At 36.3% G+C, this 13777-nt stretch overlaps 2 protein-coding genes across 9 annotated transcripts in view; one reads left to right on the top strand and one right to left on the bottom strand.

Moving 5' to 3' along the window:
• Positions 1–600: 600 nt before the first annotated feature.
• Positions 601–4632, bottom strand: LOC106172291 (GDP-Man:Man(3)GlcNAc(2)-PP-Dol alpha-1,2-mannosyltransferase). 2 transcript variants are annotated; one of them, XM_087008912.1, is made up of 5 exons: positions 4609–4632; positions 3656–3896; positions 2913–2962; positions 1768–2652; positions 601–1321 (listed from the first exon to the last, which is right to left on the bottom strand). In XM_087008912.1, exons 2-5 carry the CDS (start codon positions 3886–3888, stop codon positions 1044–1046), a joined length of 1446 nt encoding a protein of 481 aa, XP_086865038.1. In that variant the 5' UTR covers positions 3889–3896; positions 4609–4632; the 3' UTR covers positions 601–1043. The 2 variants fall into 2 exon arrangements, with proteins under 2 accessions (XP_086865038.1, XP_086865037.1); XM_087008911.1 differs by lacking the exon at positions 4609–4632 and adding an exon at positions 4430–4602.
• A 171-nt stretch (positions 4633–4803) lies between these two features.
• The window catches only part of LOC106175926 (copper-transporting ATPase 1-like), a 20338-nt gene continuing 11364 nt past the window's right edge, over positions 4804–13777 (top strand). For 5 of the 7 annotated variants that reach the window (XM_087008894.1, XM_087008891.1, XM_087008893.1 and 2 more), the window contains exons 1-4: positions 4805–4982; positions 6099–6210; positions 10683–12033; positions 12418–12648. In XM_087008894.1, coding sequence (XP_086865020.1) covers positions 6106–6210; positions 10683–12033; positions 12418–12648 — 1687 coding nt within the window. In that variant the 5' untranslated portion in view covers positions 4805–4982; positions 6099–6105. Of the gene's footprint in view, positions 4983–6098; positions 6211–10682; positions 12034–12417; positions 12649–13777 lie in introns of all 7 variants that reach the window. The other 2 variants (XM_087008896.1, XM_087008892.1) reach the window with 2 other exon arrangements.

Below are 13777 nucleotides of genomic sequence, written 5' to 3'. Positions count from 1 at the left end.
AAACAAATTTTATTAATTTGGATCATAATTATGTTAACAAATTATTTGCTCTTGGTTGTAACTTTCTATGTGCTGCTGTTCTGTGATGGTGTAGAAAAAAGTGGGGCTGTTCCTACAGGTACTGCAGGCGAGGACGATATACTCTGTTGCATTTTCTTTTTTCTTTGATAGACTTTTGGGACTTAAGTAAACAGTTGACAAAAGGTTTTGATGATAGACCTGGTAGTCAAAGTTGAAAACCTTGTGGTAGTCATTCTTGTAAGGGAAACAATCATGTACATACAAAAATAGGTAATGTTCCAACAAGCCACGTAAGAAATATTAAGATTGGTTTTTATTTTGTAACTTGTCATTGTGCATAGTGTAATGTATTTTTTTATTTAAAAGTAGTCGTTTAAGCAGTATCTTCAAAATGTCATACGGATATTTTATTAATTTCAATGTTTTGTTAGAGCTTAATGTTTTTTATCTGAGTTTTGACAATATAATGGACAGTTACTAGCTTAATGGAAAAAAGACCTATAACATATTTGGAAAAAAAGCTTTGGCCATTGAAAACAGCAAATTGGTCTAAACACAATTGTAATATCAAAGACTGGATAACTTTAATAATTTATTCATTATGTAGTATAATGCTATATCACCAGAAAACAACATCATGTTCTTAACAGTATGCAAAATCCGTCCTTAAAACTTTTTTTTACTTTGCAACATATCACTTTACCAGGAAGTCTTACATCATGTCGTTGTTTGTCTGTGATCATATTTTAAGCAGAAACAAATATATGAAAAAGCATCATATCACTTTGTCTTTTTTTAAGGGAGAAAACCTCCAAGGGAAAAAACTCGAGAATTCAATCCAATCAGATCCTCTGACATTTGGTCTAGTGCTACCATGAACTTCGGTTTTGGGCAAAAAGTCCTGTCAACTGTTAAGGGACTGTCTGCTTTAAGAGTTCATGGATTAGTTAAGCTCAGAGAAAAGGACATGAAAACTGGTCAAGCTGCCTTACAATTCAAAGTACCAAATATACACTTGGATTTTACTTCTCTTCAAATATACAACTGACACAAGACAAAAACCCTTGTGAAAACTCTTCCTCTGAGAATTTCTTCACGGATTCTCTGGCATTCATTCTTATATCCATTCTCTCCTGTGGTGTGAGGTGGAATATGGTTTCCATTGCATCTGCATAACTGGTAATATCACTGGCCAAAAACCCTGTTTTTGTCCCCTTTCTGTCCACTACAATATCCATCTTTGGTCCACCAGAGTTGTGAGCAAGGACTATAGTGCCTGCTGCCATAATTTCTACCACTCCTGGAATAGAAAAAAATGAACCAAAGAGGGTAAAAATCTATGTAGCTATAAGAGCCCTTGTTTAGTAGTCTTTTGTAATAATGAAACACTTTACTTTCTTCAATGTATCAGATTCTCAATTTTTTGGCTCCCCTTAATATAACATTTAACAACATTTCATAAATCAAGCTATAACAAGAAAATAAACCAACTCATTTTGTAAAACAAAGCAATGAGCAGAAAATTTTCAAAAATGGCCTTTCACTTATTATTCATTAATCAAAAAATATAATCTGGCTAAAACAAAAAATTGTTAAAGTTAGCACGGTTTTAAATTTTTTATTTGCCATGAAATCAAGATAAAGGAAAATTAATTCAGGAAAATTGTCATCAGAAATATCAACACAACATAATCATCCACATGAATTGCTTAACAAAAATGCCCTTTTGTTTTGGTGTTTTCTTACCAATTCCAAAGTGTTCATTCCACATAGTGTGTAGGCCTATAGTGGCATGGTGCAGTTGCTTCTTAAGTTCCTCAAATGACACATTTAGCAAAAACTCCACACTGTCTTCCAACCCAAGATCCTTAACTGTGACTCTGAGCTCCTCTACTCTTGCAACATCCCCAGCATTGCGACAGCTTCCAATCAAAATCAATTTATATTGTAAGTTTTCCTGGTTGGATTTTTTCTTAAGAAATTCATGGAATGACCTGAGTTGTAAATCATGGTCTTTTTCTGGCCTAAACTGAGCTATTGAAACTATGGTGTGTGTTGTCCTTTGGGAGTCCTCCTCCTTGAGAGGGAGTTTCAAAAATTCCTCCACATCACACGGTGGGTACACGATGCTCGTTTTTGAAGCAGCCCTCCACAAGTGTAAAATATGCCCTAAAGTCCACGAAGAATTGACCATGATAACATCTGACCTTTTTCCAGCCACCCCATAGGCAAAGGCAAACATGTGATAGTACACCAACTTAAAGAAGCTGAGCACAGGGTTTTTTGATATCACCCTCCTGTTGTTATAGCTCTCCGTCCTCTGGGCCACTCTCTCTAACATGTCATTACTAATGGTGGGATAATGGACATAGCACCCAGTTTGACAGCCTCCAATGTACTTAAACAGTGGTATGGTGAAGGCATATCCCATAGTGTCGATGTAGACATCTGGGACCAGCTTACACAGTGCCTCCCAGCCTAAGAAGACTGAGCCCATGCTTTGTCCTAGCAATGTGAAATAAGGCCATGTTTTAGCCTCAACCCAGTCCCGCCTTGTAAGGTACACAAACTCTACAGGTCTCGACACTTTGATGTTAAAACGCTGCCATGCTTTCTGTAATATTTCTTCACCTGTAAGATATGACATTAAAAAAAAAAAAAATTATCATGTTTATAATGTGCACCATAAGCTTTAAGTTATGATGAGAAAACATTTTACAATAAAATATCATGGCTGGAATGAAGAAAAAAAAAACTAGGTCTTGTTTCATTCTTTCATAATTTCACCTAATTTGGACAATATTTAATGTCCCACATGCCTTTAAAATTTTCAAATAACTTCAAATGATATCTAAAAGCAAACAGTATAACAAGCCTTCTATACAGATTACCTGTTGCATCTTGGTCTCCAGTGTACACTACACACTGCACAGCTGGGTATCTGAAATACAGAACACACAACAATTACATTCACTGTGCAGGCTTTTGGTTAACTATCAGCTCAGTGTAAAATTCTATTAATTTCCCCAATTACCTTCCATTAAAATCCCTCATTTCAGCAATAAGGAATACTACAGTTGATATGTAGCCTCCTATTAAGGGTTGAATCTAACTTTGCTAATGGCACTACACCATGACATCTGGGTTATTACCTGATCAATACATATACAATACATGTGATGCTTTCCAGACAAACCATAAAATAATGATCGATACAGACAACATAATTAAACATAATTAAAAATGTTTTGGTTCAGGTTGGTGAATTATAGAACCACTAGTGTAGAATAAAAGATATCTGGGATTTGTTTTCCTAAGGGTCATCACAATAGCCTGAGCATGTTGTTAAATTCTGCTTTTAGTCGAATAACTTTTTTTAAGACTAATCAGATAAAAATTAGAAAAGCATAAATAATAAGACACATTTCATGCATATTGATAAATACACTGTGCATGTCAAGTTGAACCCTGTCAAAGTGTCGCTCACTTCAAATTGTCACCACGTGATACTGATGACAACTCAAAATCATTTCACCTGAGGAAGGTCTGGTGATAAAGTTAAAACAATGTGATCTCTATTTCAACCTAAGATCCATTATTAGAGTTTTTTATTTTTATTACTTTTGTCACTCACTTTTTTTGCAAGGCTTTGATGGCACACCACAAAACCCTCTCCCCTCCACCACCAGCATTGCAATATGGATGAAAAAATCCCACGACAACAGAGCCTGGGTCCTGACGAAGATGTGGCAATTGATTCTTCTTCTTGTGCCTAATGTATAATCTGAGTGTTAGGAGTACGCCTACCACTAGCAGCAAAATAGCAGCAGCTCCCTGAAGTGCTGCAGTTATTATGGAGGCCAGCATTCTGCAACCTGGAAAATATTCACTTGTCTATGTGATATCCAAATCACTTACTCTATTTCTAATTAATATCTATAACAAATTACTCAGTGGGAAATATGACAACAAAGTTGCAGACTTCATTAAACTAAATTAAGCAATACTTCAGTTCCAGAGAACAAGGGAGGGGGGCTTTTAGACCTAATATTAGTACAGTACATAAAGAAGTACAGTTTCACTGTGCAAGTAGTAAATCTGTGGAATAGCCTCCCAGACCAAGTGATGAATGCTTAGCAGAAAATTCTTTCGAGAGAGAAAGAGGGGGGGGGGGGGGGGGGGGGGGGGGGGGGAGAGAGGGGGGCGAGGACAGGTGCTCTATAATTACAAAGAGTTTCGAGACTCTGAGTGACAGAAGTCACAGCAGAAACCTAAACTCACAAATTCTGTAGTCTGACAAAGAGGACCTGTCGGGGTCCTGTCTCGAAAACTCCATAAATTAATTAACTCATACACGTACTAAATGAGAACTACAATTAGTACAGTACAGTACAGTACGGGGCGGTACCTGTAGCATCCAACCTGCTTGTCCCACTTCTTCCAGACCAAATAGCACTATTTTGCCGGCCTCCAGTATTGTAAGCACCCCTCTTCCCCACTAAACTTCCTCCCTATCAGGTTATATTGACAATCATAATTCTAACTCAGATGCGATCCAAGTTTCGTCATTCCTTCACAGTAACTCGCCAGCTAGCGGAAGTGCCGACCTCAATGTTGATAACCGTAAGGGAAAATCCGTGTATCATATATTTACAAACTATGAATGGGAAAATTTAAACTGAGAAACTCTACACTTAACAACTTTTGTTCATTTTTAGTTATGCATCATCATTCTGGTAAAACGCGATCATATTTGATAACAAGGAAGTATCTGTATCCCTTTCGCTCCTCATTCATGACATTTTTTCAACTAACCGGAAGAAATGCGCTGACCCAGTTTTAGGTCTACATCCTTTTGCTGTTTATTCATACTGCATATGGTTTACAGGGACGAATGTTGTATGTGGAAAGCAGAAATGCTGAATTTCAATTCCAACTTGGATTAAACCTAACTTTATCAGGTAAACAGAATTGAAAATTCCATCTGTACACGGCTTAAGAATTGACCTATTTCAATTTCTGGACATTGGTTTGTAATTTGTTTCGAAAATTTGACTAAAAAAATATCAGCAAGTCATCTCTGTATTTTATTTTATTTTAAAGATAGGGTCGTTTTTAGTAAGACGCCGTTTTACTTTTGTGTGTGATGTTTCTAGGCCTGTTTTCTTTGTCTGGTTGTGTGTGTGTGTGTGTGAGAGAGAGAGAGAGAGAGAGAGAGAGAGAGAAAGGAGGAAAGGGCCTTTCTTGTAGAGTTAGGAAGTCGGGGAGTTTAAACAGTAGTGGATCAAGGGTGGTCTCTTGGCTGTCACCTTGATTGGTTAAACAACCTGGTTAAAGGGATGTCATCTCTTCATTTTGGCTTGAAAAGGGACACAAAACAGTTTTCCATGGGGTAAACATTAATTTTCTGACACTTTCAAATGGTAAATAAATGCGTTAATTGTGACTTCAAAGTGAATAGGTGTGGCAAAATACCGGAGAGATGTCTTGCATGTGTCTTATATATTCAAAATTGTGAAGCATGTCTGAATAGCAGCTGGGGTAGCACTAGCAATTTTTTTCGCTCAGCCAAATCACCACTTTTTTGTCAGTTTGTTATCAAAATGGTTTTAATTTGACGAAAATAAGTCAAATCAAGCCCTTTTTCTTTAGTTTAATTAAGTTTTAGCATTTGGCTAAATTGGCGAGTGTTAGCACTACCGCAGAGGAGGCTCTTTTAATAGGATGAATGTGGATAATTTTCAAATCATATTTCTGATAAGACTGTTTTAGATGCATGTAGGCAGAGACGAAATGTAAGTGGTTGTTGTTATAAAAATGTATTAGGGGTAGGGCGTGATTTAAGATAAAAAATAATATTATATAGTTTAAAACCTACCCTTGATGCTTTGAAATCTCAGTGTAATAGAAAAAGAAGATTATTATAATTGTGCAGTGTGTGTGTTTGTGTGAATGAGAGAGAAAAAAAGAGAGAGAAGGAGAGAGAGAGAAAGAAAGAGAGCGGGGGGATTGTGTTGCTGGACTCTAAAAAAGTAAATAACAAGTAAATAACAAAAATGTTAATTTTGTTTTTTAAGAAGCAAGATGATGAGTGAAGCAGTGATCAGTATCCAAGGCATGACTTGCCAGTCTTGTGTGAAAAATATAGAAGTGAACATGGCAGCATTCCCTGGAATATCCGCAATTGAGGTATCGTTTATCAAGTATAATTATATCAATATTGAATTTTATCTAAAAGTGGGTATGTGTTGCACATAAGCTAACATGTGATGTACCAGTTGTTATAGATTTATATTTCATTGTTATGTTAAAAATTAAGCAGGCTGCCATTACTGTTGATGTAGAAAATAGAAAAATGTATTTGTTGTAAATCGTTGTTAACTTACAAGGAGTCATATGAACGCAGGTTTTCTTGTATTTTTTTTAATTAGCAGTGTTGTTTCAGGTCTGTTTCACTTTCACTTTGAATGATCATGATAACTAATAGTAAATGATAACTAGTAAACGCTTTTTACTAGTACTAGTACTATATTGCTCTTGTTACAAAGCCTAGTCTTATGTTGAACATTGTTGAGTTCAAAGAGCAGTGAAGGAGCAATGGTCCAAAAAAGAGAGACGTGTCCTTGCATTTGAAAATGATGATAAGTTGTCAGATTTTACCTCTGTGCTGGTTTTGAAATGCAGGAGAAGGCACTCTTGGGTTGTTTACAAGTAAACAGAAATTCCATTTAAACTGGAAAGCAGACTATCTTGGGTAATCATTGACCAAAAGACAAAAGTTGGACCAATTTTCAATTGAAATTAATAAAGGGTAAATTCACACACAGCTGTCTCTATGCAATCCCTGTATGCAATCTAGACCCAGTATTCTCATGATGATGTGCTTAATCAAGAATGAAATTGTCTGTCCCGTATTTCTAACAACATAATGCAGGAAGGACGATAAAGCTTTGAATTGCCCTGCTGACGACAGGTTGCCCTCATTTATGGGTTTGACGCAATTCAGTCTTTTAAGTGTGACTTAAGCGCTTGGGTTGGCTGACTATCTCGCTTATCTTGTTATGCCCTCAGGTTTTTGAGTGTCTCTCTCATTTTATTATATATATATGGGCAAATATTATCAGAAGCATCTGACCTTGTTTTAAGCACATACTTAGGTATTTTATGATGCCAAATCTAAGTCGTTTTATTTCCAAAGTCAAGATATCTGTGACTTTTAACACATGTAAGACAAACTGATCCACTTCTTGACCTCTCACGCTGTACCCAGCACTGTTCTCAAACATTTACAACTGGTCTCGAACCTTTTTAGCAAAGTTAATTGGTGATGAAAATCCCTTAATTTGGAAGTTGAAACAATGTTGCTCTTGTTACAAAGCTTAGTCTTATGTTGAGCATTGTTGAGTTATATATTTTGAAACAGTTACTAGTAGATTTTTTTTTTGTGAAGAATGAAAAGAAAGAATCAAATGTAGGTGTTTAAAAAAACTTGTTTCAAAGTGATTCTCATTAACAAACTTTTAAATGGATTCAAGATCTAGGAACCATGGATATTTATCTCATTTTAATTAAAGTGTGATAGAAAGTGGTCTTTTAAAACATATTTAATATTTGTGCCATGCTAAGGAACTTAATTATATGTTGTCTCTCAGTGAACATTCCCACCTGCTCCTTGTTCACTGTACTGGTCTCACGTCATGTGGATGACAACATATAATCTTCCTCCTGTATTTAGTCTAAAAAACAGGGTAGTTTAAAGGGCTGCTGAATGCATCTTTGCACTTCTTATCCTCACTGTAGAAGAATATAGATGGATCTATAGATATTACTATCACGATATGACCATGACCGGTAACGTCTACAGCTGGAAAGATATGGACCAGATAGAAGGCCAGTATCTTATATACTATCTTATATTCTGTGTCAGTTCAGAAAAAGACATTGGCTAGACAGTACGTGTTTGTGTCTTCAGATGGGATTTACAGTGATAAAGCCTCAACAAATGTTTTAGTTCAAGTATTTAAACTTTGTGTGGAAATTATAACAACTGTGTGTATGCAATCAAAGGTGAAAGGAGGAAACGGTTCAGCATATGGAGGACTTCAGAGAATTACTTAGGTAAACTGTGTGATAAGTTTGCATTTTGGCAGATGTACATTTATTCAATATGATTTATCTGTTCATAGAAACTGAACTGGTTTGACATAAAAACTTGACTGTTTAACTGTGCATGAACATCTGTATTAGTACTTTTAAGCACGATTTATAATATATGCTATGCAGTTATTTAAACTGATGTTGTATGTGTTGATATAAATTATTCAATTTAGTTTAGGTGTTTTTACAGTACATTGATGATTCCCTGTGTTACATCTTTTTCCCTCTGTAAAACTTCCTTATTTTTCATATCTTATGGAAGAGAATAAAATGGTTTGAGTTTCTCTTCTAAAATCTTTAGAAAATAGAATGTAAGGGCCTATACTAAGTAAGCTGTATGCAATTTGACTAATTTTTTTAAAAACATTTTCATGGCCAAAATTAAATGTAAATCAAGTCTACTTATGCAGGTGTACAGTATATTTCATCACTGCCTGCTTGTTTTTTAAATTTTTTAATTAAAAAAATTATGGGAACCCAGATATAACCTTGTATTTGCAGTGATAGGTTATTGTTAAAAACTTGATGACAGATGTTGCAGACAGATGAGGGTAGAGATTTTTGTTTTGTCGATGTTAGTGTTGTTAGGAGGTGCTGTTGACATGAACATGGCGCTGGCTTGCTGCAGACATATGGTGACAATGCTAGCAAAGTAACATGAAGTAAGAGCTTTTTCTTGGAGAAGATATGATATACAGTGGTGAGATTGATCTAGATCATACCTTTTTGCTAACCTAGTATCCCAGATATTTAGGAATGTCATAATATATATTTACCCAGATTAACCAGATGATTATTTTAATATCCTGATTTCAAATTTGATAACATCTATAGAAATTTACTTCCACAATTTCACTAGTGAAAGGGTGTTTGATATAGGACACGGAAATGTTGGAATACAGGATACTTCAGATGTGAGAAAGGTAGCAAGACAAGAGGGTCTATAAACCTGTTATCGTAACGTTATACATCTCAAATTTAAAATCTGTGATTAATTGATATTCGTTTAATTGATATTGATTGAAAATATTCTAAGTAGATTGTTCACTGGGTGGAGGGTTTTAACAAACCTGATATCTTTGGACTTTGTTTTATTACACGATAACTTATCATAATTTACATGTGACTGCTGAACAGGAGGGGGGTGAGATATATTCTTGATCATGGACAAGTAAAGATATTGTAGGTGTGGGTATTGTTGGTAAACACACAAGGATTTGTGTTCATTTATTTGATTGCTTGTAAGATACTTGATTTGATATGAGGACATTTCCACTTCCTTATTTTCACATTATTAATATCCTGGTTTCCTCTTCAGAACTTTTTTAGGATGTACATGATAGTCCTTGACTTGAGTCTGTGTCAGGTGCTTGAAAAATAGCTTAGCAGAAAAAAGTTTAATCAAAAACAAAACGGTATGAGATATATTTCTAAAGGAATTTTCAGATATTGAATTTTTTTCTACTAAATTTATCGTTGACAATTTTTATAATGTGGTTTGTGTTATTCAACTGCTTGCCTTTAAAGATTTTTTTCTGGTTTGAGCCCTGCTGGGTCAAGATGAAAAAAAAAGAAATAATTGCTAGAGTAAATATATATGTTGAGAAGAGATTTATCTCAGGTTGTATTGATTTCTACCAAAATACGGGAAGTGACATTCCTTTGATTAGTAACATTTTATGATATTAAGCACAGTTAAGACCTTCCATGAATTGGCATAAAATGACTTGATGCCCTTTAACAGTTAGGTCAGTTTTGTTCAGTCCTACGTAACTAGAGTTTAAAATGCAAGCCTCTCAGCGTATAAATGTTAGCATAGAAGCCTTAAGTTACCAGCATTCTGTCGGACAAACAAGAGATACATAATTATAATTATTGACTTCATAATACCATATATACGGGCTGACTTTGCAGAGTAGTTTATTGTTATTCACTACCATATGTTGCTTGAAAGCCATTCCAGTTGGAAGTTACTGTTTGAAAAAAATTGTTTTACCCTGTACAGCTTCAAGATCCTGTTTGGTTCTATGGTTCTTAAAGTGGTAAACATGTGCCTGAAATATAGTGCAGGGAGTAACAGTGGGTAAATGCTGACCATAGTTTTAGCTCAAAGTGATGAGATTTATCAAGGAGCAGCTTGTAAGAAATCATAGTTCTGTGGACTTAGACTGGACTGGCAGTGGTGAAAAAATGCAAAAGACTTGTCTGAATATTGATTTCATGAATGTTATCATTGCTTCCGAGTTACTTCATGTGCATCTGGTTAAGATCTAGGTTCATATGTTTGCTTTAAGATGTTTTAGTACTAAAAAGAAAATGTGGAATGTTCTTTTTTGCCAAGTTTAAGTTATCATTGATTACGTGAAAATGATATCATTTGCTTAAAAGTGTAAGTGATGGATGAATGTTTGATATTCATATATGACAGTTGTAGATGTCATGTAGATATATGTGAAAATATAAAAAGACAGAAAAAATAATTAAAATTTCCCTTTTTTAAACAGGTTTCTCTAGAAAACCAGGAAGGTGTTGTTAACTTTGATCGCACCGTTACCACTGCTGAGAAGATTGCTGAGGGAATAGATGACATGGGTTTTGAAGCCAAAGTTAAGTCCCCTGGGTCCTCCCCCCAGGAAGTGACAATCTACATAGAGGGAATGACCTGTCAGTCTTGTGTCAAAAACATAGAGGGCGCCATCAGCATGAGGTCAGGGGTCAAGCAGATCAAGGTATCATTATCACAGAAACAGGCGAGCATAAGGTATGACCCCTCTCAGACCAATCCAAGAACTCTACGTGAACACATCGACGATATGGGTTTTGAGGCTTTTCTGGAAAAACCGAAGCAGACGGCGAATGTGAAAATTGGAGTAGAGGGCATGACCTGCCAGTCTTGTGTCAAGAATATTGAAGGGAACATGTCCAGCAAACCGGGAGTGAGGCACATTCAAGTTTCCCTGGAGAGAAAAGAGGCCAATATCACGTATGACCCCTCCGTTGTTACAGCACAGATGTTACGAGATCAAATCAATGACATGGGGTTTGAGGCAACACTTCCCAGCAATGGATCCTCAACATCTTTTGATGAATTTCATGAACTCGCTAAGACAAGAAGCCATGCTGACTTTGGCAAATGTAGGTTACACATTGAGGGGATGACTTGTCAGTCGTGCGTTAAGAACATTGAAGGGGTTATCGGTGAATTCCCAGGAGTGAAAACTATCAAGGTGACTTTGGAGACCAAATCTGCTGATGTTACTTTTGACTCCAGCATTGTTACTGCCCAGGCAGTGGCGGATAGAATATCTGATATGGGTTTCGACTGCAATGTGGCTGACCAACAGGATGAGTTTGATGAAATAGCCAGTAGAAGTGCTCCCACAAAATCTCCCCCAGATGGCACTCTAGCCAAGTGTATGGTTGATATTGAAGGGATGACCTGTATGTCTTGTGTTAAGAACATCGAGGGTACTCTTTCTGATGAGAAGGGGATCGCACAAGTCAGTGTTTCTCTGGAAGAGAAAAGGGGTACAGTGCAGTATGATCCCGCCCTCTGGTCCCCCACCACTGTGGCCGAGAGAATCAGTGACATGGGCTATGATTCTGTAGTCCATGCTGCAGCCATTCCTAAGGTGCCCTCCACTATCAGCACAACTGTCATCTCCATCAAAGGAATGACATGCAATTCCTGTGTGAAGACAATCCAGGAAGTGATTTCTGAGAAACCAGGGGTGAGATCTATAAAAGTGTCTCTGCAGGAAGAGCAGGGAGTTATCCAATATGATCCTGACGTCACGTCACCCCAGCAGCTGCGAGACGCCATAGATGATATGGGCTTTGATGCATGCATCACAGGTGGGTGATACAGGCAGTGATTAGATTATACAGTGTGATAGTCTTGCTGTTTTGGTCATAAAAAGTTAATTTTGGATTTGTTTATGCTGCCACTGAATTTTTTTATGTGAATATTATCCACAGCATTTGAACAGTGCTTGGTAGATAAGATGTATCACTTCAGCATATGATATTTTTAATACCAAGTTAACATTTTTTATGCCTACCCTCTTTTATAACTGTGAAACCTAGCTTTTACCCCTGTATCTTATATACTTGTGTCTATATTTTTATTTCGATATTTACAAGTTTACTTTTCAATCATTTTCTGTCAAAAATCTCTCCCACATACACATTGGGTGATATTTTACCAGCTCTGCTGAAAACTCAGTATAAATCTTTCAGACGAGACCAAATTCCCACCAGAAACCACCGTGATAATGAACGGCAGTGCAGGGCCAGTGAAGTCCACGCCTTCACGCGGCCATCTACCCAAGACCAACCATGGCATGGTCCTACAAAGGAAGGTGGACACAGTGGAAGAGGATGACCTGGAGAAATGCCACCTCCATGTGTCTGGAATGACCTGTGCTTCTTGTGTGGCTAATATTGAGAGGAACTTACTGAAAGTGCCTGGTTAGTATTTGTTGATTTTGGCAATGTGGTATCATTTCTCGATTGGCAATGACTTAAGTAATTTTTTAGCCTTTTAACATGATATTTCTCTTTTTAAATCATTTAACTTCTCAATTGTAAGATATATGAGATACAGGAGAAGATTCAGAGATATTTTATGACAGTCTTGAAAATTAGCTTTGTTGGTCCATCGTCCATTTGTGTCCATCCTCCAACAGAAAAAAATTAGATGCTCGTCAATTTAAACTTAAAACATTCTGACCATCTTCTTGATGACCCAGAAGACGCCCTCCATCCATTTCTGGGATATTTGATTTTCTATTCACTAATTCAGGAAAATGTTATTTTTTTCTTGAGTTTGGCTAATAAATAGCCCAATTTACTGGCAGTGGAAAATAAACCACAATTTTGTGCCATCATGTGTAGTCCTAATATTTCAATAAACTTGTGTGGGAGGATAAATTTCTCGTTGTGGGCAAGTTGATTGCAGGGATAATTTGCCTGCATTTATGATGGAAATCACAATGTTTCCAAACTATGGATTTCAAGACATTTAAGCAGTCGTACATCGAATTAGTATATTTAGGCTTAGCAAACTGCTGGTAACATGACAATAAATGTCAAACTGAATTTCAGTTCTCTTTAAGACTTACCTTAAATGGCAGGAGGAAGAATGAATGATGTATTGGTAGATATATAGTATGCCTAAACTTTTCAAGGAGAAACCTTTATTATTTCACACTGTATACCACTAGAGGATATGAAAACGTGACTTAAAGCAGGTTCCATTTCATTTTTTAAAAACCAGCATTGAATTATTAATGGTTCCATTATCCTTGTCTTGATATCTGAAAGAAGGAAAACTGGAAAGTGTCAGCGTTCATTGATACAAGAGTCACAATTTCTACATTTAGAGGAATACAGTTGTACTTAAATGAGTGCTACTTTAGTGTGTACCACAAAGAGATCCTACGATGGCTGGCCATACGCTGACCGAGGTTTGTTTAGGTTTCAATGTTGTTTCTTATCTTAAGAAGCCTATTGATTTCTTTAAGAGTTCTTTCTCAGGGAAAAGGTGTTAAAATGAATACTACCCTCACAAAATTAAGATGAAATTAAGATGAACATA

This window comes from Lingula anatina, chromosome 3, assembly GCF_051362555.1.
Source record: "Lingula anatina isolate TDL-2025a chromosome 3, LinAna3.0, whole genome shotgun sequence".
Lineage (NCBI taxonomy): Eukaryota > Metazoa > Brachiopoda > Lingulata > Lingulida > Lingulidae > Lingula > Lingula anatina.
The sequence above is the reverse complement of the archived record's forward strand: the minus strand, read 5'-3'. Positions and strand labels throughout refer to the sequence as shown.

What these genes read in the sequence shown, in the direction of transcription:
- LOC106172291 (XM_087008912.1), bottom strand. Translation starts at nt 3,888, where the DNA reads ATGCTGGCCTCCATAATAACTGCAGCACTTCAGGGAGCTGCTGCTATT. An exon ending in ATCAAAGCCTTGCAAAAAAA is followed by an intron (nt 2,963 to 3,655) that starts GTGAGTGACAAA and finishes TCTGTATTTCAG; the next exon opens with ATACCCAGCTGTGCAGTGTG. An exon ending in GAATGAACACTTTGGAATTG is followed by an intron (nt 1,322 to 1,767) that starts GTAAGAAAACAC and finishes TTTCTATTCCAG; the next exon opens with GAGTGGTAGAAATTATGGCA.